The sequence below is a fragment of the Dendrobium catenatum genome, unplaced genomic scaffold (genome assembly GCF_001605985.2).
Source record: "Dendrobium catenatum unplaced genomic scaffold, ASM160598v2 fragScaff_scaffold_133, whole genome shotgun sequence".
NCBI lineage: Eukaryota > Viridiplantae > Streptophyta > Magnoliopsida > Asparagales > Orchidaceae > Dendrobium > Dendrobium catenatum.
In genome coordinates, this window is record NW_021318595.1 from 12,490,604 (window position 1) to 12,517,104 (window position 26,501).

The 26,501-nt window shown below is 35.0% G+C and overlaps 2 protein-coding genes across 2 annotated transcripts in view; one reads left to right on the forward strand and one right to left on the reverse strand.

The window, feature by feature from the left end:
- LOC110104716 (FK506-binding protein 2-like) overlaps nucleotides 1–9,327 on the reverse strand; it is a 13,430-nt gene extending 4,103 nt beyond the window's left edge. The window contains exons 1-4 of the mRNA XM_020833943.2: nucleotides 9,139–9,327; nucleotides 8,981–9,030; nucleotides 7,096–7,158; nucleotides 6,502–6,592 (exon numbers count right to left, since the gene is read on the reverse strand). Of these exons, the coding sequence (XP_020689602.1) occupies nucleotides 6,502–6,592; nucleotides 7,096–7,158; nucleotides 8,981–9,030; nucleotides 9,139–9,190 (256 nt within the window). The 5' untranslated portion in view covers nucleotides 9,191–9,327. The remainder of the gene's footprint in view (nucleotides 1–6,501; nucleotides 6,593–7,095; nucleotides 7,159–8,980; nucleotides 9,031–9,138) is intronic.
- A 9,980-nt stretch (nucleotides 9,328–19,307) lies between these two features.
- Nucleotides 19,308–25,903, forward strand: LOC110104723 (selenium-binding protein 2-like). The gene is made up of 7 exons (XM_020833951.2): nucleotides 19,308–19,508; nucleotides 22,324–22,522; nucleotides 22,904–23,131; nucleotides 23,678–23,909; nucleotides 23,992–24,099; nucleotides 24,194–24,466; nucleotides 25,466–25,903. The coding sequence occupies exons 1-7, from the start codon at nucleotides 19,352–19,354 to the stop codon at nucleotides 25,745–25,747; spliced, it is 1,479 nt and encodes a 492-aa protein (XP_020689610.1). The 5' UTR covers nucleotides 19,308–19,351; the 3' UTR covers nucleotides 25,748–25,903.
- Nucleotides 25,904–26,501: the final 598 nt, after the last annotated feature.

The following is a 26,501-nucleotide window of genomic DNA, read 5'->3' on the forward strand; positions in this document are numbered from 1 at the left end:
TACTAAATGAATTTTATTTGAATTTCAAATTCAAATAGGATATATTTAAACACTTTCCTAAATTTTAAAGCCTTAAATTAAGCACCCAAAATCACCTCCCCAATCTCCTCCTCTATCATTAACCACCGGCCTCCCTCTTTAATAAATCCCTAGGATTTATTTTCTAATCCCTTTCTCCCCATTTGGGATTTAGAATAGGATATATTTTCTAACAGCCAAGCCACATCTTTGGAAATAATTCCAAATCCTGAGATTCTCCTTTGGCCGAAACCTCAAGATCCCACTACGGTTAATTCCTTTCCAAACCCAGCTTTCCTTTTCTTTGGAATTAAGTCACGATTTTCTCTCTTGCCAGCCGAATTTTCAAAACCTAAGGCCTTTAATTCTTTCCAAAACAGAGAGTGAAATTAGGAAATAACTCCATAATTCCCTCTACATCCCGTCAGCTCCCCTTACGGGATTTTTCTTTTCCTAAAGTCTACTCAGATTCCATTGTTTCTCTTTGGGAAAAGTTTGGAAATTCAACTTGCTGCTTGCCGAATATTCCAAAGCTCCTCTCACTAATTCCCTTCCACTAAATCCTCTCCAAATTCCACCCAACATTGAGTCCTCTTCTTTCTAAAACTACAGCCATAAATTTCAGCCATTGCCCATGCAAAACCAGCCATTGCACGGCTCACAACTGTTGCTTGGAAGATCAAAACTGCCGTCCATCAGTCATCCCCTGAATAATCCTCCTACCCGTTCTACATCAGTTGGTATCAGAGCGATTTTGTCCCTAGCAAAGCGTGTTTCCGTTCTACATCATGGGAAGTGATGCCAAGCTAAGGATTAATGGCAAAACATGAGCATCTAACAACTAATGCCCTATAATGAGTAGATATAAACAACTTTTGGAAACCTTGTTTGCAGCCAAAATTCTCCATGTAGATCACGGCCAAAACATTGCTTTCAAACCCTCTCAAAAGCTAGCCCATTGCTACTACTCTCTAGAGCCTCCACAATGGCCATTCGAGTAGACACTCCACTCTTCATTGTCATTGCTAAAAATCTAATAAGCAATCACTCTAACATGTCAAATCTCTCTATAGGCACCCCTACAATAGATAGTGGTCAAACAGATCTTCTTGCCATCTACTAATCATTGTTAGAATTCATAGAATTTGAGAAGGGTAAAAATACCTTCTACTTATTATACAAAATTATCCCTATTTATAGATCTATACAAGATGTCTTAATAAAGAAATAAATAACTTCTAATTGATACATAATTGCCTCAATATAATCCTTCCTACTTCAGCTACCCAAATATAGAAGGATATTGACGTGATCCAGGTGAGCCTCCCACGGATTCTCATGGATGACTGAGATTTTGACACTTCCCCTCAAGCTGGAGACTAGCTTGCAATTACTTGCTCAAAGGTAGAGCTGTATTGGTTATGGATAGGATATCAACCACCAGAGAAAGTCGGCAATGAAGGCCGATGATGGAAAACAATCCTCAAAATTCCGACAATTAAGCCTGATTGTGAGAACTTGTATTCCTCAGAATTTCAGCAATGAAGGCCGATAGTGGGAACCTGTATTTCTCATAATTCCAGCAATGAAGGCTGGTAGTAGAAACCTGTATTTATCATAATTCCAGCAATGAAGGACGGTGGTGGGAACTTTGTATTCCTCAGAAATTCAGCAATGAAGGCTTCTCGGAGAAAAATTTCTCTTGTCACTAAAGATTTTCTCTCCTTCCTTTTTTTTCACTAAAAAAGTTTTTTTTTTCTTTTTTTTTTTAATCTAATCGGCCGAGCCTTAAAAAAAAGGCTTAGCTTGGAGTAGGGCACGGGTTGCGGTTCCACCCCCCAAGTCACACGCGGGCTTGGCTTCCTCCCGCGAGTCACAGGCGTGGATCATCTGGGATATGCGATCGGAAGGGGGAATCGAGCCGACCTCGTCTGGGATGTGCGATCGGAAGGGGGGATCAAGCGGGCTGCTTTGCTCCTTCGTCGACTTTCCCTTTCTGTCGGATCGGGTACGACGCTCCTTCAGCTCTTATGTGGCTATTCGACTAGGCGCCTTCGTCTCGGATCGGAAGTCCCGATCGGAAGTTCCAATGCTTGGATCGGCTCCGTCGTTTCCTTCATTCGGCTTTGTCTCGTACGCGTACGTAGAGGTTTTCTTGGCCCGTCCCGTGGGTTTCGCTCGGCTTCGTCCGTCTGCGAGGCTTGAGCTTCTCCGCAGAAGATCGAAACTTCCAGCTTCAGCCTCAGGTTTCGGGGTTTAATGTTTGCGGAGCGGTCGGTCCGTCCAATCCCGTCCCGGATTGAAAGCTGAGGGCAGGCCGTATTCGTCCGGAACAGTAGGCAGCTTCGGGCGGTGTCTAGTTGTTCGACTCCGTCTGCTTGCGTTCGTCTGAGTCGGAGCAGGATCCGCAGCGTGTGGCAGCTCCAATTTATTCTTCTTCTTCTTTTCCTCCGAAGATTCTAGGATCATTCTTCAATGCCGTTGGCTCTGATATCATGTTAAAATTCATAGAATTTGAGAAGGGTAAAAATACCTTCTACTTATTATACAAAATTATCTCTATTTATAAATCTATACAAGATGTCTTAATAAAGAAATAAATAACTTCTAATTGATACATAATTGCCTCAATATAATCCTTCCTACTTCAGCTACCCAAATATAGAAGGATATTGGCGTGATCCAGGTGAGCCTCCCACGGATTCTCATTCTGACCGTGGTATCAAATGTCAATGGATGACTGAGATTTTGACAATCAGCATATCACAAAGGTTAAATGATAAAATGACTAAGAGAAGCACCTTCCAAACCAATATCAAGTAGCCCTTAATTGTCTATAAATAATTTAAATATAGAAAAAGACCTTTTCCCGCTTGAGAGCCTAGCCACATCTATGAGTAGTGACCAAGGAGAAATAACCAAAGCCCAAAAGCTCTCAAGTGTAATCATCTATGTAGTGCAAAGAAAACGTTTTGCCTTCTCCCCTAAAGTTATTATATCATTCATTCCTCTTTGTTATCTTTCGTTCTCACTTCTTCATGATCCCTAACCATCCAAAGTACCACTATTGGTCAAATAGTCAAATATAACTTGATAAGGCATTATAACTAACATCAGCATTAATGATGCAATCATTTTTATAATAAGCATGCTAACACAAAACTACTAGTTACAATTATAACATTTCTAAAAATTTCATCTTGATCATTATAAGCATTGAGGTTAATTAAATTAAAATGCAAAGAAGGCATCTGTAGTGCTTCAAATGTTATTGTTCTAGTTTAGAATCCAACAAAAACTATAATATTGTTAGGGTAAAATATGAAAAGGAGAGAGATCATTTCAAATATATGATATACTCCTATTTTCTAGAAAAAGAAAAAGAATAGAAATGACTATAATGATATAATCTATAATAATCTTCATTGTTTAAAATTACGCAATATGAGGCTCGCCTTGAGGCCCGCCTTAGCGCAATTCCAGTAAAAAATGCCTCGAAGCTTACGCCTTGAGCTTTTTCTATAAGGCTTACACCTCAGCTTGGATGAGGTTAAGGCGTGCCTCGCCTCGTTGGCATGAGGCGTACGCCTCACTCTATTTATGAATATTTTAAATTTAAAACTTACCTAAATTTTATATAAAAGCCCAAAAAAATCATACTTTCTTGCACCCCCAAGCCTCAGCAACTTCCTCTCAATTGTCTCGACCTCCAACCCACTACCTTCATCATAGCCATCACCATCGTAGTCGCTGCAGGAGATCATTAGAAAGCCGCATGCCACCACTATCTCCTCTTAAAATTTTGAAGTATTATATTTATGTTAGTGATAAACATTTATGAAAAATGAATATGACTGAAATAGATAAAGAAGAGAAGATTGAGAGTATTGGACCCTACAGGATAGACCGGGAAGAGACCAATTTGTTATAATAGTGACTCAAATAAAAATCCTCTTTGTAATGATAGTACAAATGATTTCTGAGTTGTTGTCAATTATTTCAGCTTTATATAGTAATTAAACGTAGATGAGTAGGCAACTAAGAAAGAAAAAAGTTAGAGTTGAACTTGATGTTATAGGAAACTTTTATGCAATTCATATATTTTATATTGTTTTGTTTATGTAATATTTAAATTTCAATTCTATTTCATATTATTTTTCATTTAACACTTTACATCTTATACAATTTTTTATTTCATATGTATGTAAATTTATTACTTCATAATTTAATAGAAAGTTAATATGTGATGCATTAACATATTATTTGAATATTATATAAAAAATTACTTTTGACTTTATGCAATTTTTAAATTTTGAGGCTTACGCCTTGCCTCACGAACGAAAAATGCCTCAATACCCAAGTGCACAATTTTAAACATTGATAATCTTAAAATTCCAATCAATTTTGAATTAGATTATTATGCATGGAATATTTAAAAGCAGAATCCATGAAAAATACCTATTATGTGTCTAATTATGACAATACTAGAAAAGCAAAGTTCACTGATAATGATTTAACTGACACACTATCCCACTTATATAGTTGATTCACATACTCGTTAAACAACTAATTAGATTTTTTGCATACTACAAACAATCATGATGTTAATAGAATCTTGTGATTGGTCACTTTTAGATTGAATAGATGCTCTATGCACTAATAACAAAGAAGCAAAAGATTAACACCTAATGAGAGGAATTTTCCCTTTAGATAACAACCATAAGAACCCAAGCAAGTTATTATGAGAGATGGCCAAATTCACTATACTGATTGCAACATTATGAGGCATGAACATGTTAGACCGCCGATCCATTATGGACCAGTTCAACGGGCCCTAGGCAAGGGGACGGCCATGGTTTACTCAATGCGGGCCAAGGGTCCGCCCAAGCTACAGTCGGCCCCTTTTGGGGGGCCTACTATTTGAAAATTGAAAATTGAGGGAAAGGAGGGGGCGACTAGGGAGGAATTAGAATTTCTTGGGTTGTTTTGTCCTTTTGCTTTAATTATTTGATTTGCTTTAAGTAGAAGAGGGGGGGGGGGGAATTAGGGTTAGGATTATCTTATCTTTTGTTAATTTTGGTTCATGATTGGTGCTCTTGGACTCTAACGGTGTCTAGAGAGTAGGGGGAGATAGATCCTCCTTTCGAATTGAGGATCAACTGCATCTTGATGTTTTCCTTTGGTTTCTCATCTAGTTTTGTTGTTCTCTTGGATTTGTTGGATTTTTATGATGAAATATTGTTCAAATACTAAAATTGATAAGTTTCACTTGAGTTCCACAAGTGTTTCCTATCAGTACATTACCCAACTCAAGAATAGTGGTTGTTGTTTTGTAGGGCATTGACAAAGACTCTAGAAGGCAATATAAGTACTAAGGATGAATTCCTATGGTTGATAATAAACTCATGGACTTCCAAGGAGGGCTCCTAATGGTTGAAAATCAACACTTAAGACTATCCAGTTGTACTCCAAAAAGCTATAAATTGGCTTTAAAAATTCTTGAGTGATCTAGGGTTCTTCACACAGTAGACCAAGTTAGCCTTAGTCTAGGCTGTTAGGTGAATTTGGAGGGTTTATCACATTTGGACTTGGCCTGAATACAAATTAAGATAAGCTACGTCGAAACTAATATTTTCTGATCAATGAAAGAGTCCACACAAAAATGGGGTCATTTCTTTCCAAACTTTACCAACGTTCGAGGTGCGCCTGAACTGGGGTGCACAAAAATCTCCTCAAAGCTTAAGACAATTATATTTTTTAGCTAGTCTTTTGAGAAATATACAAAAAATGACTAGTCCCTATTTAGAACAAATAATGCTAACCAAACAATCCTTATTGAAATTCATGCAAACTTGAATTAGAAAACAATTAAGTTCACTTATGTGCTTCTAGCCTATCATTGAACTCAAGGGGATCAACGTGTTGACCTACTATTGATTGTCGATTCTCCATCCTAGCCGCAACGAGATAGCCTTTTACAAAAAGAAAGATGAAATGACGTAGTCGAGCTAGTCCAATTTAACCTGATTGAGGACTAAATAGGGCAATTCAAGCTCATTTATGCTCTAACTTCAAATGTACAGTAACTTTTTTTCTACTTCTCTTAGCCCATACACAAGTTTGTTGGCTATGTTTGAGCTTGTTATAGCACTAGCACAATCAAACCAAGCTAAATCAACTGCCATTAAACATCTAGTACTTTTAAGATGCATAATGTGCTTTAAGGGTTTTAGGATTTCAAAAAAAAACTAATAGAATTATTTAATGTCAAAAATATCAGCAAAGTGTTTTCCTAGCCTCGGTTACATCATATTCTTTATCTTAAGACCTGGTTTTGCTTAATTTGCCATTACAAAAAATGGCATCTAATGGATAAAAATATGTTTGCTTGGATGAAATAACGGAATAGTACATGAGTACATGTTCTACAAGGCGTTTCCATTTTTGCCTCGGTCAAATAAGAAAGGTATAGGAAAGCATTACCTTTGATTACTTGACCGCTGCCAAGTTCAAACTCAAAAGGGTCACCTCTTTCATAACTGGAGTCGAATACACTCCCATCAACAAGCATCCCCTGCATAGAAAATTGTCCAAAGTTAGAAGATATAACAAAAACATGAGTTATGCTGGTTACTCTTGCTCTAGAATCTATTAAAATGCATAATTTGATGTAGTAAATAACGTGATATCTGAGAAAACATTGCGATCAAGGACTTCACCATAATAATGGAAAAAGAATATATGCATTTTCAATCAGTTTTTTTTTTTAATTATATCAAGTTAAAAGTGTCCTGTATATCAAATGCATCAGCAGATATAGCATTTGTACTTCCAAGTTTTTCTCATTTTTAACTTAAAAAGGCTACATTTCAAAATGCAGAACTAGTCCCTGTTGCAATTTTAATTGTAGCTTCTACTTTATAATACAACCTAAAAAATGGGGGAATTTGTATGCTGTTACATGGCGCCTAAATGCCAAGGTAAGAAAACCTGAAGAGTTTCACAGCCACTTTTTTACAACAATCTGCAACGGACTTTTTTAGAAATTAAGAATCAAAGGTCTGCATGGCCACTTACATGATAATGCACTTTAACTTTATCTCCTTTGTGAGCTTGAATGCTACAAGTCTCTGGTTTATACTGCAATCACAAAAGTTTAATCATTCTAACAGCAATAAATTCTATGAGCAAACAAGAACTTGCAATGTGCCAATTATGTTCCTATACACACATTAGCACCACATCTAAAAAATGAATAAAGACTGATTGTCATATTAGATTATTGCTTTTAGCCCTGCAAGAGATTTAATACACAATAACGTTGAATTAATAACGTCCATTTCTTCTCAAGCTTTTGTACCTATTTAGTCTTTCGTACGTGTGGGCTTTAAAAAATCAATACAATCATGGATATCTTATGTTTTGACTTCTACTTTCACAATCAAATATTCCACCATCACAAGCCTTTCCTTTAACATGTGCAGCCATTTCATTCTAAAGCTTCTTTCTAAGCCATTCCTAGACTCATCTGAAGCAAGCACTATTTTTGGGGCGGAGTAAAACTTTCTATTAGTTTACATTTCCTTTTCTTCTTCACCAGCCTACATAGGAAGGATCCTCCCCTTACTCATGTTGTAATTTTTTTTTTAAATGAAGTCAATTCATCTTAAGCACTCTCTTTTACCCAAAAAAAGAAATAAAAAATGAAATAAAATCATCATCATCATCATCATTATCCTTATGCCATCAATTTGGGGCCCATTTTCTGAATCAAAACATTCTCCATTAGTCCATACATGATGTTGCATGATGTGTTAAACCAATTTTATGCACATCCTATAGCACAATTCCTATCAAGTGACCTTCGATCTAACCTTTTCTGTCAAAATCCTATAATAATAATATAAGCCAATCGTATTGTTACATCTTATATTCTTCAACACTAAGTTATCTTCAATATATGCTACTCCAACTATTCCTCTAATATAATCATTTCTTAATTCATTTTTACAAAGTATGACAAACATCCATCTTAATTTCCCATTTTATTCATAATCAATTTATCCTTCACTGACTTTTTTAATTAAGCATCCAGCTTAAAGCAAAAAAAAAAAAAAAAATTCTAGTTCATTATTTTGTACGACTAAAACAACTCTAATCTAACTTCTTCACCACAAGAATCAGAAATACCAAACATTCTTTCACCTGCTACTTTGTGTAATTTTACATGGCACTGTAGGAATGTCACAACCCGGCACTACAACAACTCCAGCTCATCAATCAATGAATGATGTGATCTTACAGCTCACTGAACTCGCTTGTCAAAAGTGAGGCAACCACCGAGGCTTAGGGTGGTTGGTGGGCGAGCACGGTTGGGAACCCCCATCCCGGGTTCGTACTCCTCTACTACCACCTTGCCTCTTCAGTGGGGCAAAGTAAGTGTCGGCCCGATGCCGGTGGGTGGCCTCACTAGATTCCGCCGAGGGATTAATTACGCCGTCAAGCGCTCTCTTTGGAGTGGTAGCGGGTAGATATCCCGTTATCAAAAAAAAAGTGAGGCAAAACAGACTGGTTCATACATTAATTACTCCTTTTTTATTAACTTAAAATATATCTTCTGGCCCCCTTTATTTCCTTTTGAGTCTACCAACATATGGATTCTTAAAATCTAAGAAAACCAGAAAAGGCCTTTCAAAAATCAAAACAATTCATTCTAAGAAACAGAGTTAGTCTGCACTAAATTGATGTCATTTTAGTAACGCCTAAACTTGTCAGGCAACATTTTCATCAATTAATCTAAATAAAATGCGTTCCAATTTCTAACCTCGCAGAAAATTCTAACGGAACATGGATGAAAACAACATCTCATAATTAAATTGCAACAAATTTCTATGCATTCGCCCTCCACCAAACCCCTCTTCTACGATAAAGGATGAAGGAAACCAATAAATCAAAATCTCACCTTGACACCGATTTGCAGTTCCGTAACATCGCGGGATTTCTTAGCAGAAACTTCATGGAAGAAAATAAATCGAAAGCGGAGAAACAATCGATTAGTGAACAAAGAGATGAAAGTACAGAGAGAATCAAAGGAAGAATTAAAAAAGATTGAGGCGATACCAAATAGAAGTAAAACGGCGAAGAATGCAACGCAAATTAAAATCCTCCCCATCGCTCTCCTCTTGGCCGGCCCCGATCACTTGGTCTGGCTTTCGATCTTCTTACGCAGAATATGAATCCGGTATCGTCGAAGTGAACAAATCGAACAGTGCACAAAGAGCTGCAAGCTCCTGTTGCTATGGCTGTAAGAATTTTTTTTAATGATTTATTTTATCTTATTGATTTATATTTTTATAATTTATATATTTTAAAATTATTTTTATATATGATAGAAAAATATGTAACTTCAAATTTTTAGATAAAATTCAAATATATGAAAAAATAATAAAATATTTACATATTTATATATATTCTTGGATCGACCAATGGCTCGTTGGTCGATGGAACGTTTTTATCCCGCATGATCAGCATTCGATGCCCTTAACTCTCCAAAAATAAAATATATATGTATTTAGCATAACAAATATCTTATAAAATACTTGATATGTTTTTAAGCTTGTCCCAATCAAAATTTGGATAGATATTCTAATCCAATTTTTTTTCATTGCAAAAATATCAAATAAATATCTCGATATGTAGATTTAAAAATTTTCTTATTAATTTTTACACTTCATCAAACAATTTAAATAACATGTAATGAACATTGCAAATTTGTATTAAAATTTTAAACCTAATTATGTCTCATAATTGTATTATATATAATAGTCAATCGAGCGGGCTCATCATGGCCCCAACATTGATGCACTTTCTTTTGGTGTTTTTCCTCCTACTAAAAATGCTGAATTAGTCTCCCGTTCTTAGGAATTATTACCCGTTATTGAGTCAATTGCCGGTGGATTAATTGTTGGTCAAAAGACTTGATATTTCAAATGCTATTCTTCCTCCTTATTATGTTATTTCTAGTTTGGAGACTAACAAATTGAATGAATTGAATGTTGGCAACAATGATGGTATGGAAGGATCTGATGTGCGGTGTTTGAATGGTTTTCGTGACTCTACTGGTGACGATTTGCTCAGTTTTTTTTTTGGCTGATGTGGGTCAGTAGCTAAGGTTGTTTTTGCCTTCTATTACTTGTGTTTCTTTACTTTGTGGGATATTCTCTCAGTTTGGTTTCTACTTTTGGTTGTTTTTGTTGTTTGCTCTTATTTGTTATACAGGTATTGGGTCTTCGTTTCATGGAGCTTCATTTCATGTGCATCTTTGCTATGTGTGGCTGGAGGCTATTCTTTTGATTGGTTTCCTACACAAGCATTTTGTCTTCTGGTTGATATGATGTTAACCCTTTTGTGGTGTCTTGTTCTTATTTTTGTGTTTTGCTTTTTACTTTTTGTCTTTTCTTGTAATATATATAATTATTAGCTCGTAAGTTTTTTTCAAATGTTGTATTTTTAAAGAGCTAAAGGTTCTTTAAAGACTTGTAATTTTTCTTTTTTTATTAATGCAAAGGTCCCTCTGCAGGTTTTATGAAAAAAAAAAAGTTAATTAGGTTTGATTTAATCTTGATTTTGACTAGTATTGGATAAGAAAATTAAAAAGAAAGTTTGATTATGAGTTTTTTTGGGACAATTGTAGCTTTTAATAAAGTTGATTGTATAGTTGTTGTGAGAAAAATAACTTAGGCTTCGTTTCGGACGGCTTTTTTATTGCTTTCTAAAACGGAGTTTTAGTACAAAAATAAAAAAATTTGTACTAAAACTCCGTTTTAAAAAGCAGTAAAAAAGCCGTCCCAAACGAAGCCTTAGTGAATGGTTATAAAAAGCACCTTGCATCACAAAAAATTTTAATAAGTAGTGAAAAGATAACAAGAAAGCATCTGTCAAATGAAATGATGGTTGTTATTTGAAGAGCAGAGTAGTGATAAAACAATCCCAATATAACCAAATATTTGAAAACTTGGGCCCTTTAAAATTTTCCTCGAACTCAATAAAATAATAAATTAATTTTAAAAATGTGAGATTCAATTAATTTAGAGCCCTATTTATGGCCAACCAAAGGTTGAGGATTTGTTTGAGACAGATGATGTGTTTTATAAAGTTGATTGTGAAGTTATTGTGGAAAAAGCAACTTCACTATTATGATTGTAGATAGCAGCTTTCCAACACCAAAATTTTTGAAAATCAGCAAATAAATAGCAAGAAAATAGTAGCAGTATCAAAGTCACACGTGAGAAGTATGAGGGCGAGACAGTTAGCATGATCTTAAGGGTGAGTAGGGGTGTTAAAAAATGATCTGATATGTCAACACGACCCAAAAATTTCAGGCTTAGGTTGACTCGTATAATCAACAGGTTGGGTTCGGATTAGGAATTTCGAGCCATTAATTAAACGGCTCGATTTGGTATGACTCGCCAACCCAATTTTGATTAAAAATAACACATTTAAATTACTTTTTTCTCAAAAAAAAAAAAATTATTTGTTTGTATGATTGTCTTATTTTTTTTAATTAATCTATATTTTGTTGTTAAAAAGTTATAAAAAATTTAAAATCAAAATGGATTATCGAGTTGGTTTCGAGTCATTTGGGTTGCTAGCAAATCGGGTTCAGATCCGCATTTTTTACCTGTTTATTAAGGAGGTCTAGTTCCAATAGATCGGATTTAGGTCGGGTCAATTTTAGATCGGACCCAAACCAGACTCTTTGACCTGTTTTGATACCCATAAAGGTGAGTATGCACGTCAAGAGTTAAATGGTATAAATTTATTTATGTATTTCATTTTTTTCTTTTTTTAATCAATTTAAATTTTTTTTACATAAAGAAATGTTAGCATCCATGAGGCCTTACAGGGGATATAGTAAAATCAAGAGAGCTTAAAGAGTTTGTTCTAGTGAAATCAGGTAGGCGAGCAGGTAAAGCACCTGTAGAAGACCAATGAAATAAGCTTATTTTCACTCGTGCCATCCACATTTTTTGGTTAGTCGCTGTCATTCTCAGAGGAGACAAAGTAAAGACATCCCATGGGGTGAGTCTTAAGCAATATCTCACTATAGCTTAGGGGTGTAAGTGAGCCAAGCTGGTTGGCGAGCTGGCTCAAGCTCGCGAGCCGAGCTTAACGAGCCATGAGCTCAAGCTCGTTTATCAAACGAGCTCGAGTTCGAGCTTGACGAGGCTCAGCTTGTGAGCTAGTGAGCCGGCTCGAAACTATAATATTTAGGGTATTTTAAAGAAACTAATGGCAGCCGGCTTATAATATGATATTCAAACGTTGATTTTACTGTCAAATGCTTGCTTTTAATGTTAATTCATATAATTTCATTGCCTCGTTTCAAGTGACGGAAGCTTTATTATTAATGCAAAGTGTCCTTTCCAGGTTGTCATTATGACAACTTTTTAAGATGACAGCTATTTCCCAAAACACAACTCTCCTTGGCCTATTGGTTGAGAGCTTAGTCTTCCAACTAAGAGGTCCAAGGTTCGAGTCTATGTGTATGCGTTGTGTGTGTGAGTTTGCCTTAATTGGCCTAAATGTCCCAAAAAAAAAAAAAAAGCTATTTCCCAAAAAAAAAAAAGAAGATGACAGCCATTCATAGGTGGGAAAAAAAATAAAAACTCCATTTGGACGGATGCCAGGCGGAAAATTATGAAGTGGTAGGGAAAAATAAACAATCTGATGGATGAGAAATCGAGCGGCTCGCGAGCTGGCTCGAGCTCGTTTATAGTTTGATGAGCTCGAGTTCGAGCTCGTCTTATGAGATTGTCTCGAGCTCGAGTTCGAGCTCTTTTTCCGAGTAACCAGCTGAGCTCGATAATGCAAAAAATCGACTGGACTCGACTCGTTTACACCCATACTATAGATATTGGTTAATCATCTTCATCGATGTGGAAAGGCCAAAGAGTGGGAATACTTCAATGGTGCCATGGTGGTCATCGTATTCGTCACCAACAGCTGATAGACAGCATCCGCATCGATACAGGGAGTTCTGTCAATAAATTTTAAAATATGTTTATAATAAAATAACAAATTATGATCCTAACTCACATCATTGCAGGTTTTTTCTACGATTTCTCAAGTGAGAGGAAAGAGGTTAAAGGCATGGTTATCCTACATGTTGCATGGGGCTATAGCAAGAGTTAGTATACGATGATGGCCAACTTCATAGTGGTGTATACGCCTACCACTTATAATGTGATCTTTAAGTGACAACTCCTAAATACTTTCAGGATGGTCATCTCAACATCATGATGTGATCAAGTTTATGGTTGGAGATTAGGAAATCAGAGTCAGCGGGACTTAATACAATTGTTGAGAGTGAACTCTATGAGTAAGCTTGTCTTTCAATCCAGGGCATTGACTCCAAGCTCTTAAGGATAACCTCAACATGTTTGCTTGGATTGCAGCTAAAATATTGAGGATAAATATTAAAGTCGCCTACCATATAATAATGTAAGTATAAGGCTAGGCTTATCAATTAGAAGATAAGAAAGACTACAACCATTCTAGCCAAATCCATCAAGTAAGAGGTCCACAAAGATTCTACATGTAAACTTTATTAGGGAACTTTAATAACCTGACTAGATTTATATTATTATAATGGTTTAGAATATGAGTGGAAAATAGAGGATGTGTTTGGACTTCATGAACTTAACATTTCCAAATAACTAGAACTCACTTCTCATTATTTACTCATTGGCTAACTTGGTAGTTGGAATTCTAGTGATTTACTTTATTAATGTATTCCCAAGTTATCACTAATTAAGATGTATTTCAGTAATTGTGCGAATACATCTTTCATAATATGGGAAAGATAGTACTATTATAAGGTGGTGCCTTATGGCTTGAATAATATGAGGGAAACTTATCAATGCATGAAAATGTTTGTCACTCTAAAAGGTATAATATGTGACTCAATTCAATATAGTGTTTCTTCAAAGTAGACTCAGAGAAGTTCCTAAGTTTCCTCCTCACCTTAGAAGGGATGATGAACCCTGACAAAGTGAAGGTGATATTGGAGATGTCATTGCCCATGACCTCCTGAGATGTGCAGTGACTCATTAGGTAAGTCAGTGAACTCAACTACTTCATTTTCAATTAAAGAAAATGGTGCTCACCCTTTTTCAAAATCCCAAGGAATGCTAGGCATTTTACATGGAACAAGAAGTGTGAGGTAACTTTCCAACAGCTTAAACTTCTCTTATATTTTCCCTCGTTTTCATAAAGCCTATAACTAGGAGTCGACAATGACGTTATTAGCTCCGTTATAGTCTAAGAAGGAGAAAAGTAATAGTCAGTCTACTTTGTAAGTGAGATGTTAAAGGGGTACCAAACTAAGGTACTTAATAATTAAAAAAATTGCATGGGTTCTTATAATCTAAGCTCAATGATTCTGACTTTTCTTTTATGCTCACTTAATCATAATCATCATTTATCAATCGCTCAAATATTTACTTGCCAAGCTAAATCATTTGAGTAGGCCACTTAAATGGTTAGTGGGGTAGAGTAAATTCCAAATTACTTACACATTGTGGATTGTCATCTATGCTTAAGCACTCACCAACCTCCTTTTAGACTTCTTTACCCAAGCTCAAGAAGGGAGGTGGTGAGTGAAGAGGATTAGATTTGAATGTTATATATGTATGGGGTATCAAGTAACCATGGCATAGGCACCAATACAGTCTTAAAAAGCCCAACATGAATAATCCTAACATAAGCTGCTCATACAAAATTATATGAAACCAACAATTAGGTTGAGTATGCAGATCTAGTTGTAGGATTGAATTTTATAGTTAGAGTATGCACCAAGAATTAGTGATTTATTCTAATTTAAAATTAGTTATTAACTAAATAAATAATGAGTTTAAAGTGCATGATGAGTGTAAGGATCAATGCCACAGTAATGAGTTACATGTAATGACCTAAGCTGATCTGGTAAGGTTGGCATGTTTAAAACTCTACATTTTCTAAAATTCTATGAATGTCTCTATGTTATTTTTTATTTCAAAATTTTTGCAGGGGTTTAGTGGGTTTGAATCCAAATGAAAAAATTTCGTGTATAGAAAAGTACCTTGGGAGTACTATAGCTCTGTAGCGCTAAGCTCTATGCATTCTGGTAAAATAAGGAGATTTATGGTGAGTAATGTACCGCGGGGTTCTAGGCACTACAACGTTGTTCTCTTTGTGTTGGAGCGTTGCAGTACTAACCTTCATGCATTGCAGTGCTAACCTTCATGTATTATGAATTGAGTTTAGAGTTTCTTGGGAGCGTTGCAGTGCTTGGCTTTTGGGTGTCGCGGCGTTTTGTTCTGAATTTTTATATAAATATTAAATTCCATTAAAAATATATATACTTTTTCCACCATTGATTAGCCTAGCTATTAGTAAGATGAGGATTTTAGAGAGAATATTTATATTTTAGAGGTCTTCTGACTATTTTCATCCATTGAACCAATTGTTAAAATTATTCAGATTGAGATATGTTACATTTATCATACCTTTATTTTTAATAATGCAGTTTTTTACAAGTGTGATAGCTTTTTAATTGAACAAACGACATAAAATTTTGAGATAACTTGATATATAGGAAGTTTTCTCATGTAATTTTTTATTTGTTGTTATTATACTTATTATACAAATTTTGACATATTAATTCTCAATTTTTATCGGGTATTTCTAATTGTACAAAGTATTGAGTATTTTGATGTATGTATAGATTCTAATAAAAGTTATTATAGAAGGATAAAAGCTTTGAAATTATATCGTGAACATTATATGTGAATAATTTCTTGATTGGTAACTATTGAAGTGTATGTATAAATTTATCCAAAATTTTGATTACTCCATTATAAACGTGAAATTATATATATTTATGTGAGGTATCTGGTTCTATTTATAGAAACTGAATGTGTTGAAGTTTTTTGATTGTATGATTGAAATTGTGTGAAAGAATGAACTGCTAGTGGTTGTTTGTTAATGCTCATATGCACCCAAATAGAGGTATAAGAGCCCAATACTAAATGAATGAATAATGTTATGCACTATGAGTCATAATGGACTGATAATGTTATGATATACACTATAAATTATGAGGGTCTGATACTGATGTGTTGTGCATAAGGAGTTATAATGGGTTAATTTTGTATCTATAAAATATTTAAGAGATATAATGTCCTACGAGAAGACTGATGTGATGCTATTGGAGACTGATGTGATGTACTTATTTTTGTTATTTATGAATGTGTGTTATTTCTATTTTGTGATTGAATTATTATGTTGACATTAAACTGAAATATAGATAAACATCTGATGGTTTGGGACACTATAGTAAGTAACACAATTATGAAACTTGCACTTAAGAATTTGGATAGGTTCCATGTAGCCTACTGAGCTATAATTTGCTCATACTTGCTCTTTTTATATGTGTTAATTTCAAGTTAGGAAAAAGAAAAGGGACACGTTGAGTAGATATAGGTCATAGATTTCAAGTGTTAGGTATGTCCTTATGTAATTAGATTCTCTTGGCAATCATGGTGTTTATGATGCTTATTTATTGTGATTGTTGCATATAGACATTTTGACAGTATAACTTTCTAGAGATGAATGAAAAATATTAATGAGTTATTTTTTGCATTTTAATTTGATGTTTATTGGTGTTGTATTTCTGTTGATAAACAAAATGAAAAAAACTCTTTCCAAATAAATCTTATGAACTATCTTGTAGTGATCCAACATGATGTGACCTATTATATATACATGTTATATCATGTTAGGTCATAATAACGAGACCTTACTGAAATATCTTTTAAAAATGCAAATATGAACCATTCTAAGTACTTTAAAATGATACAAATTCCTGATAAGTAGAATCAACTCATGGACATGTTATCTAAGATGGGTAATCCTGATGGGTGGTTATATAGGTGGAAGAAAAACCATTGGCAAGTTAATTAGGTAGGCCCTTACATTAAATATATGAAGATGGGTAGTGTCCTAGTTGAGGTAGCAGATCCAAGGAGGTTCAAAATTAAGGCCGCTTAGTGAGTTGATTAGAAGATCAATAACTTCCTTGAACTTGAGAAGTATAAAGGCAAATGAAGTAGAGAAGGTACACAAGGAAGTGTACTTAGGCATATGTAGGAGCCATTCATGAGGAAGGACATTCACTTATAGAATTCTCAAGCAAGGGTACTTTTGGCCAACCCTTTGAAAAATTTAGAGATGTCTTCAAGAATATGAGTCTAGTGGTAAAAATTCTCTATAATGTAATTGCATCCTTTGCACAAGTTTCAACCGATCACTAAGCCTTGTTCATTCATTATTTGGGCAATATATTTCATTGGTCCATTTCCACCTCTTAGTAGGTAGATAAAGTTTTTCCTAGTGATGATCAACTACTTTTTTAAATGATTGAAGTAAAGGCAATGGATAAAATGAGAATAAGATTATATTGTTGTCCACCTAGACTTGCTGTTTGAGCCAACAATTATATGTTACTCTTTCATATAATTGTTAAGATATCACCTCCATGGAAATTATCTATTTCCAATAGAATCAATTTTAACTCAAAATTTAAAATTTAGTGCTGCTTATCATAATCGACATGTTCTCAATTAAAAGGCTATATTTATATTATGGGTGCTCTTGTGTATACTATATGGCTTAAAAAATTGATAGACTGCTTGGAGCCAAAACTTCTTATCTAAATATCATTTTACATAATTAATTTCACATTTATCATTAAAATTAAAAGATGAAAATGAAATGAAAATGTCACACCATGGATCCGAATGGGGGTACACCCTAGTAACATGGGATGCAATGAAGGAATATAAATGCATGTTTTGTACTCTCAAAACAAAGTGCATGAATAAGTAATATAACATAATATATCAAAGTAAATAATGGGAGAGAAACAAAATTTTTATTTCATTAATATTGGTTCCAAATACTAGTGTACCAACATAATAGGACTATTACAAGCAAAGAAAATACAAAAGGAACAATAATAAGAAAGAAACTACCTAAACCACAAAATAAAATACATAATAATCTAATGTAAAATATAAAAATACCAAATATACTCTACCATTGATAGGTTTTCTCCTGTGGCGATGGTCTACTAAGCACTCTGACAAGACCTAATATAAAAAGAGACATTAGCGAGTGAGTTTGATAACTCAAACCTATTAAGAAACTCATATCTATTAAAGCATAAACGGTAAAGAAATGAGACACGTAATATAACCAAATTCATAGATAGGATATAAAGCAATAATCAATGTATTGCAACAATATCACATAATGATTCCTACAATGGTTCTAATATGTTACTATTACAAATGTGCATGTGAACTAGTAACTAATGCAATGTCAATCAAATTTATGCACATACAATGTTGTTGGATATCATCATACCTCTATATAACCTATTAATGATTTAGTGCTTCACTCATGTCTGAATATATATCTATATATTTATATGTATATAACTATAGTCAGTTTTATCAAACATCGTGCATTGTCCAATTAAATCGAATTTACATGAACAAATAAATATAAAACATACAAGTTTAACTTAATCCAATCCACCAAAACATACTAATCACTATTGTTGATAACTTCAATCGATGAGAAAAAGGACGAAGAGAGAACCTTGTTATTTTCTAATTTCTAAATCATAATATGAAAAACAATGAAGTAGAGGAGTGAAGAAATACAAGACTTACAAAAGAGGAGTTATCTTTTGATGTCAGTGTTCAACAAAAAAGAGAAGAAAAGTTGAGAATTTTCTATGTCGATAGCTATGAGAAGTAAAAAAGCGTCTAACAACTATGAGAGATGATATAAAGATTTGGTGGCTATAGAGAGAAGGGAGAAGGGGAATAATGCAATGCTTATAATATTGGTTTATTCTTTTTTTAATAACTTTTTGTAAACAATGTGATGGGTTCTATTTTTTCTATTTTTTGTTAGTGATATTGCCTATTCTTATTTAAGAAATATTTTTCTTGTTTTTGCCATAATTATTGAGTCCAAAGAGAAGCCAATTTTGATTTCTTCAATGACTTCAACGAGCTATTAATTCCAATTGCATTTGCTTTTAATACTTTTGTATTTATTAATCCATGGACTTTGTATGGATATGAATTATGGACCATTTCATCATCATCTCTGTCAGCCCCGTTGTTAAATACCCATAAAGGTCCCATCTTTGTAGCAGTGCTTCTCAAACAGTCCAAGGCGTCGGTTTGATAACCGGAGCGACGTACAAGAACGAAAGATGGCCGGAGCGGTGGAACTGGACAAGGCGGTGGCCGCAGAAGGAGAGGTAAAGACTTGCTGCGCTCAGGAAGTGAAGGGGCCGGGCTATGCCTCACCGCTTGATGCCATGAAAGGGCCTCGCGAGGCCTTGATCTACGTTACCTGTGTCTATAATGGTGAACTAGCTTGCAATCTCTCTTTCTTTCTCGTTCTGCTCAGTTTTTAGTTGGCTACTTTAGAGAACATTTGGATTAGATATTTTTATCCTCGTTTGTGGCGGTAATGTTTGATTCGAGCTGCATGACGGGGGATCGGAATATTTCCGATCAAAGCGAATGAAGGAAAAGGAAGAGGGCTTGAATTTGAATCACGAGCTATTGCGGTGATCTTCAATGTGGTCATTTTTATTCCTCTTGCTTCACAGAGGGTCATTTCAATTTGAATCTGTAAAAGTATTTATTGGTTGGGCCTTGAGAATCAACCTTTAATTCTTCATTTTTCTTATAGAAATTGAAGGTAACTCCTTGTTAGGTAGGTTCTATCTTTTGCTAAGTTGTTCTCTATTGTGTTCTATTGTGGCTTTTTGTTAAGGGCTAGTTTGTTTGATGAAACCAATATTTCCATTTGTTCTACTACTCTGACACTAATGTGAGTTAGCTAAGTGACCAAATATTACTTGGATTATAAAATTCATATAAAATTAAGGTAATATATTAATAATTTATATTTAGTTAAATAGCTATAATAATGTACTGCTAATTAGCATGTTTAATGTTAACTAGTAATTAATGCTTATCCTTATTAATTGGGCTAGTTCCATCATTATTAATTAATGATTTACTAATCATGTTAATTAGTTAATATATCAAGGGTTACGCAGCTCACCATAGTCTGTTGTTTGAAAGCTTTGGCTACCAACCAAGAGGTCTTGGGCTCGAGTCTTGCGTATGTGATGTGTGTGTGAGTTTGTCTTGGGCTCCTCAAACCTTCACACAAGTAAAATAATTTTTTGATGCTCTCATTGTAAATATGCTTCCCATGCTTTATTGGCATTAAGATGTCTTCTACTTTTAGCAAGAAGCTGGATTTCATGTTACTTGATGAGGAATTTGAAATTTGTTGTGCTAGAATAAGTTTTTGAGTTTTCAGTAGTTGTTAAATTTTCATTTGGCTAACCTCGTATGGAGGATTCGTGGAAGTTTTCTTGGATTTTATTCCATCTTGACATTTTTTCATTGGGGATTTTGGTTGCACATTTTATGTTTGTATGATTTTTGGTAGGAAGACTATATCAAATTTTGGTATAGACTTCTACAATCAAATTTTATCAAATCTTATTGTGTTTTTGTTTTTTTCTGTGAAAAATTTAAAATGAACTCCTTATTTTAATGTGAAGCATGCAACTCTATTACTCATGTGTGCATTCTTTCCCTCAAATCAAAGTCAAACTTATATATTAGTAATACTATTTGGGAATCCTCTAAAGGTAGACATTACTACGGCTAGCTTGTCATGTCCTTCAATTACTTGAGTATTAATGGTTAAGGATGGTATTGAAACTTATGAGTCTATTCAATATCAGCTCGCTTGCTTAACAAATGAATCGAACAGAAGCTTCTTAGTGAGCTCAACATGAGCTATTAGCAAATGAAAAGCTTTTTTTTTACTTGCTTAACTCGGCAGTTTTCTTAAACCTTTACATACAACTTTGGTACCCACCTGTCATTTGGCACACTCGCCTGTGTTTCACTGATTTGGTTGCTTCGTTGATGGAATCTTGTTTTGTAAAGTGATATACCATTTCATTCATTTTATTTGTGAATTTAAAATCATTATATTTGAGGGAATTTTAAGAGGGTTTTTGATCTTAAACTCAATGTTGATTTTCAGCTACACTGGACCAAAGGGACTAGCAAATTTCATTGTTTTCAAAAATATGTTCTTGAATTTCTAGCAATCAAATGGGGCCTCATATCAGATTAGCTTTGAGTTCAACTTGAAAATTAAGGGATTTTTATGCCAATAAAGCTAGTGATTGTTATTTTCTGTTAGTAAAACTTATTGGAATTCTTATATTCATATTCCATGAGAAATGTTAATATTTCATAATTCAATAAATTATTTAATATCATGCAAGATGAACGCACTGTAACCTGATAAAGGCATGGAAGCTTTGCTTATTCTAAGATTGCCAATTTGTGCAGACTTTTGGTAGCAGAGCCAGTTCTATTGGATGATAAGTATTGACTAGACCCAATGATTATTCTTGACCAATCAAAAATAAGATATTTTCTTAGATTCTCTTCTATTTCTTATTCTATGTTTCATTTTTAAACTCATCTACTTGATTTAAAAAATGCTGATAATCTTGTTTTCTTTCTTGCATTGGAGATAAATTTGGATGTTATCAGAATTCGTTAAAGCACTCATAAGGTTGTTTTCACTTGTTTTGGAGAAGGCTTGGGTCATGTGGATTATTAGGTTGGTTATGGATTAAATGTGCTAATTTCGGGTTAATCGGGTTTTGATGAAGATCATTTGATCTGTTTAGTTATTTAATTAGGCTAATTATGAGTTATTAAGACCATTAAGATTTTATTTAGTGCTTAAACATGATAAATAGGCTTAGTATAATTAATTTATCGAATAGTTGACTAGAGTAATTGATAATTGAACATTTACCTAGCTGATTAGGATTATTACAATTTTAGTAAGATTGCTAAGGTTTTATTAGTGTTTATTTATGCTATTTAAAGCTTGGGATTAATAACCTAATTAATTATATAAAGTAATTTATAATTAACTATTGTTTAGACTAATTTTAAACTTTATGATTTTGATTAAGATTATTATTTTTATTTAGTATTGATATGACATTCTATCATGCTTTACTGTTTCTTTGGTCTTTTATATTAGCATATATTCTACCTAGGAGTGATGTATTGTGATGTTCTCACAAGCTCATCTATTAAGCAATTGTATGTGATTCAGGAATTCATGAAAAGGGCAAGCCTGATTACTTAGCAACAGTGGATGTTGATCCTAACTCACCAACCTATTTGCAAATCATCCATAGACTTCCGGCCCCATATGTTGGTGATGAGCTGCATCACTCGGGCTGGAATGCTTGCAGCTCCTGCCATGGTGATCCATCAACTGACCGGCGTTATTTAATCTTGCCTTCATTGCTGTAAGTACAAAGTTGTGCGCTTTAGGCTTCGTTTGGGAAGACTTTTTTGTTGCTTCTTAAAATAGCTTTCTAGTATAAAATTTTTAATTTTTGCACTTAAAAGCTGCGTTAAGAAGCAACAAAAAAAAACGGTCCAAACGAAGCCTTAGGTTTGGTTTGGGACGGCTTTTTTATTGCTTTTTAAAACGGAGTTTTAGTACAAAATTTTTTATTTTTGTACTAAAACTCCGTTTTAGAAAGCAATAAAAAAACCGTCCCACGAAACCTTAGTTTTCTTTTCTCTCTTACAAAGTCATTCCTCAATTGTTTCAGATTTGTGACCACTCATCTCAGCTTATTCTTCTGTAATATATTTCTTGACTCTTGATCATGTGCTGTCAGATCTGGTCGCATTTATGTTATTGATACTGCAACAGATCCAAAGGCTCCCGCAGTACATAGGGTAGTTGAGCCTGAGGATATTGTGCGGGAAACTGGACTGGCATATCCTCACACCTCTCATTGCCTTGCATCTGGTGACATTTTGGTGTCTTGCCTTGGTGACAAAGATGGCAATGCAGCTGGGAGTGGCTTTCTCCTATTGGATTCTGATTTCAATATCAAAGGAAGGTGATGATGTTTCCTTACATGATCTTTTCTATGTTGTTTATGTATTAGATTTAACTTATGTTAAGAAAGGTAGAGGTAGTCCGAAAAAGGCTTGGTTCGAAAATATTAGAAATGATTTTTCTTTATTAGATTTAAATGAGAATTTGAATTTTAATAGGACACAATGGAGAAAAAAGATTCATGTAGCCGACCCCACAGTGGGACGAAGGCTTGATGTTGTTGTTGTCGTCATCATCATCTAAATAATTTGTATAATTTATATTTCGATATCAACTTATTGTTTGTTTGTTTTAGCTTCTCCTTTTCATAAAGAAGTATGAGAAGATTTCAGTAAGCTTTATGATGCAGATCCTAAACTTTGCTCAATAGTAGCTTTTTCATAGCAGATTTTTCGAAAAGAAACACAAGCTTTTTTTACCCAAACAAATACCCAACCTAATGAGCCGTTAAACTTTATGGCTAGATCCATATTCAAAGTTCTCTTCTAAATTCTGTCTTTAATTATAAATGCATATTATCCCATTTTGACTGAAAGTTGCTAACCAGGTGGGAGAAACCAGGTCATAGCCCATTATTCGGATATGATTACTGGTATCAACCTCGACACAATACAATGATCAGTACATCATGGGGAGCCCCTTCAGCCTTTAGTAAAGGATTTAACCTTGACCATGTTGCCAATGGACTTTACGGGAGGCATCTCCATGTTTACAACTGGTCTGATGGTGAACTGAAGCAGACTTTGGACCTTGGTGATACTGGGCTCCTACCATTAGAAGTAAGTACAGAGTTTGATATTTCAATAGAGATTAGATGCTTCACAAATTTTACCTGCTCAAAGTGTGATTTAACTTTTCCAGATTAGGTTCTTACACGACCCGTCCAAAGACACCGGCTTTGTCGGGTGTGCTCTGACCAGTAACATGGTCAGGTTCTTCAAGACTACAGATGGATCATGGAGTCATGAGGTGAATCTATCCATTCTGATCGATTACAGTATCCCCTTGTTTAAGAAGTTTTGGACAATTGTGGCTCTATATTTAACAATATTTTGTTTCATAGGTGGTAATATCGGTGGAACCACTTAAGGTGAAGAACTGGATTCTTCCGGAGATGCCTGGGCTCATAACAGATTTCCTGATTTCATTAGATGACAGATATCTGTACTTTGTCAACTGGTTGCATGGGGATATCAGGCAATATAACATTGAAGATCCTAGAAAGCCTGTGCTCACCGGGCAGTTGTGGGTAGGAGGATTGATTCAGAAAGGAAGTGATATAGTTTACATTGCAGAGGATGGAGCCCAAGCGCAATTCGAGGTGCCTGAGCTTAAGGTTGGCAGCACAATCCCGACCTATGGTTGTTTTCATATAGCATTCTGTTTAAACCAGTTGCCTTCGTAAGATCATCTCCAACCGAATTGTATACCATTGTATGTATTGATCGAATCGCTGCATTCGAACTTCAAATATCATGCCAAAAATCAGTAGGTGAATAGTGGGATGTCAATATTAGCGTCGGACTATTCACCTACGTCAAAAGAAGTGATTATCTTGGCACTCTGCTTAGCTTCACAGGAAATGCGCGAAACAGGAGAGAGATGATTACCTTAGCAAAGAAGTGCGTGAAAAAAGAAAAATGGAGTTTCATTGGAGTTGAATTATCGCATTTTGAAGTTTTATGACATTTTAGAGTGGAAAATGGGGTTTTCGGTTGGAGATGCCCTAATTAAACTTTCTAAAGCTATTACATATATTATCAACACCAACATCGAGCCTTTATTCCATTATGTGGGGTTGGCTACATGAATCCTTTTTCTCTATTATGCTATATTAAAAGTCAAATTCTCATTTAAATCTAATAAAGAAAGAAAGAAAGTTAAGCTAATCTTAATTTTAGTCGTAATGAATTTCATTTGAATCTATTTTGAGATGATTGTAATAAATTGGTAATTAATAATCTCTAAATAGATCTAAGAAATTTAAAGAGCCATCCTAATCATTATTTAGTCAACATATCCTAATTCAAAATATTTTACTCTTATCATTTGATGCATGAATAGGCATTCTTGTTGTTTGAAGGATGGCAAGTTTCAATGATCAAATGAAACCTTAGTTGATTTAGCTGCATTCATAATCGCACTTTTGTATTCCTGGCTTGGATTCAGCTCCATGGCTGTTCTGTTTGGTGAAAACTTGAAGTTAAGATGTTTAAATATACTTTTTCAACAAACCAAGCTGTTACTTTTGTTCCTTTTGTCTCTCTGTACAGAAACAAAACTCATCAAGCTCCTAGATAAAAGCTGATAGTCCTCTTGTTCTTGCTTTCACCAGGGAAACCGGCTCCGAGGAGGCCCCCAAATGATCCAGCTGAGCCTCGATGGAAAGAGACTGTATGCGACGAACTCCCTCTTCAGTGTGTGGGACAAGCAATTCTACCCTGAGATTGTGCAAAAAGGCGCCCACATGATTCAAATCGACGTCGACACCGAGAAGGGAGGGCTGAAGCTGAATCCGAACTTCTTCGTCGACTTTGGACTTGAACCGGACGGCCCCTCGCTCGCCCATGAGATGAGATACCCAGGAGGGGACTGCACTTCTGATATCTGGATATAGCTACAGTGCTTTTCTGCAGAGAGAATAATGGAAGCTTATGTTGTAGAATAATTCAAGCTGGAGAAGGAGACTGTTGTGAACTCGTATGTTGATTTAATAAGGCTCTTACTTTTTTGCTGTATGGTTTTAAACGAGTAATCTGTCAGTTTTCTGCAACAAAAGCCTGATGATCAATAGCAGGAACTTTTATTCTATCCAGTGAACGTACGCAGAGGAAGGTTCGGTTTTAGGCAAAAAAATGCCTGTACCGAGTTTTTTCACGAAAAAACTCGGTACAGGCGCTTTTTTGCCTAAAACCGAACCTTCCTCTGCGTACGTTCACTGGATAGAATAAAAGTTCCAATAGCAGAGTATTCTTTTCTTTTCGTGTTGTAGAATATTGTCTTCTTTAGGGGTGTCAATATTGGACCCGACCCGAAAATTTCAGGTTTGGGTTGATCCGAACTTGAAACGGGTCGGGGTTGGGTTCAACAATTCAACTTGTTTCAAAAATTGGGTCGGGTTCGGGTTAACCCTTTGACCCAAAATTGACCCGTTTTTACTTGAAAATCCGTTATGACCCAGCAACCCAAGATTGACCCATTTTTTACCCGAAAGCGTAGATTGACCCGTTTTTGGACTCGAAAACTAGCAGTTTTTTTGTTGGCATCAGGTCATTCGGGTCGGGTCGGGTTGACCCGAACTCAAACTGGGTCAAGTTCGGGTCCCGAAAAATGACCCGTTTGCAAAAATGGGTCGGGTTTGGGTTGACCCG

Bases quoted from the DNA above. Each gene is read 5' to 3' on its own strand.
- LOC110104723 (XM_020833951.2), top strand. From the start codon at position 19,352: ATGGCCGGAGCGGTGGAACTGGACAAGGCGGTGGCCGCAGAAGGAGAG. The intron at 19,509-22,323 runs GTGAACTAGCTT...TATGTGATTCAG, and splicing joins CGTTACCTGTGTCTATAATG to GAATTCATGAAAAGGGCAAG. The intron at 23,132-23,677 runs GTGATGATGTTT...GTTGCTAACCAG, and splicing joins GATTTCAATATCAAAGGAAG to GTGGGAGAAACCAGGTCATA.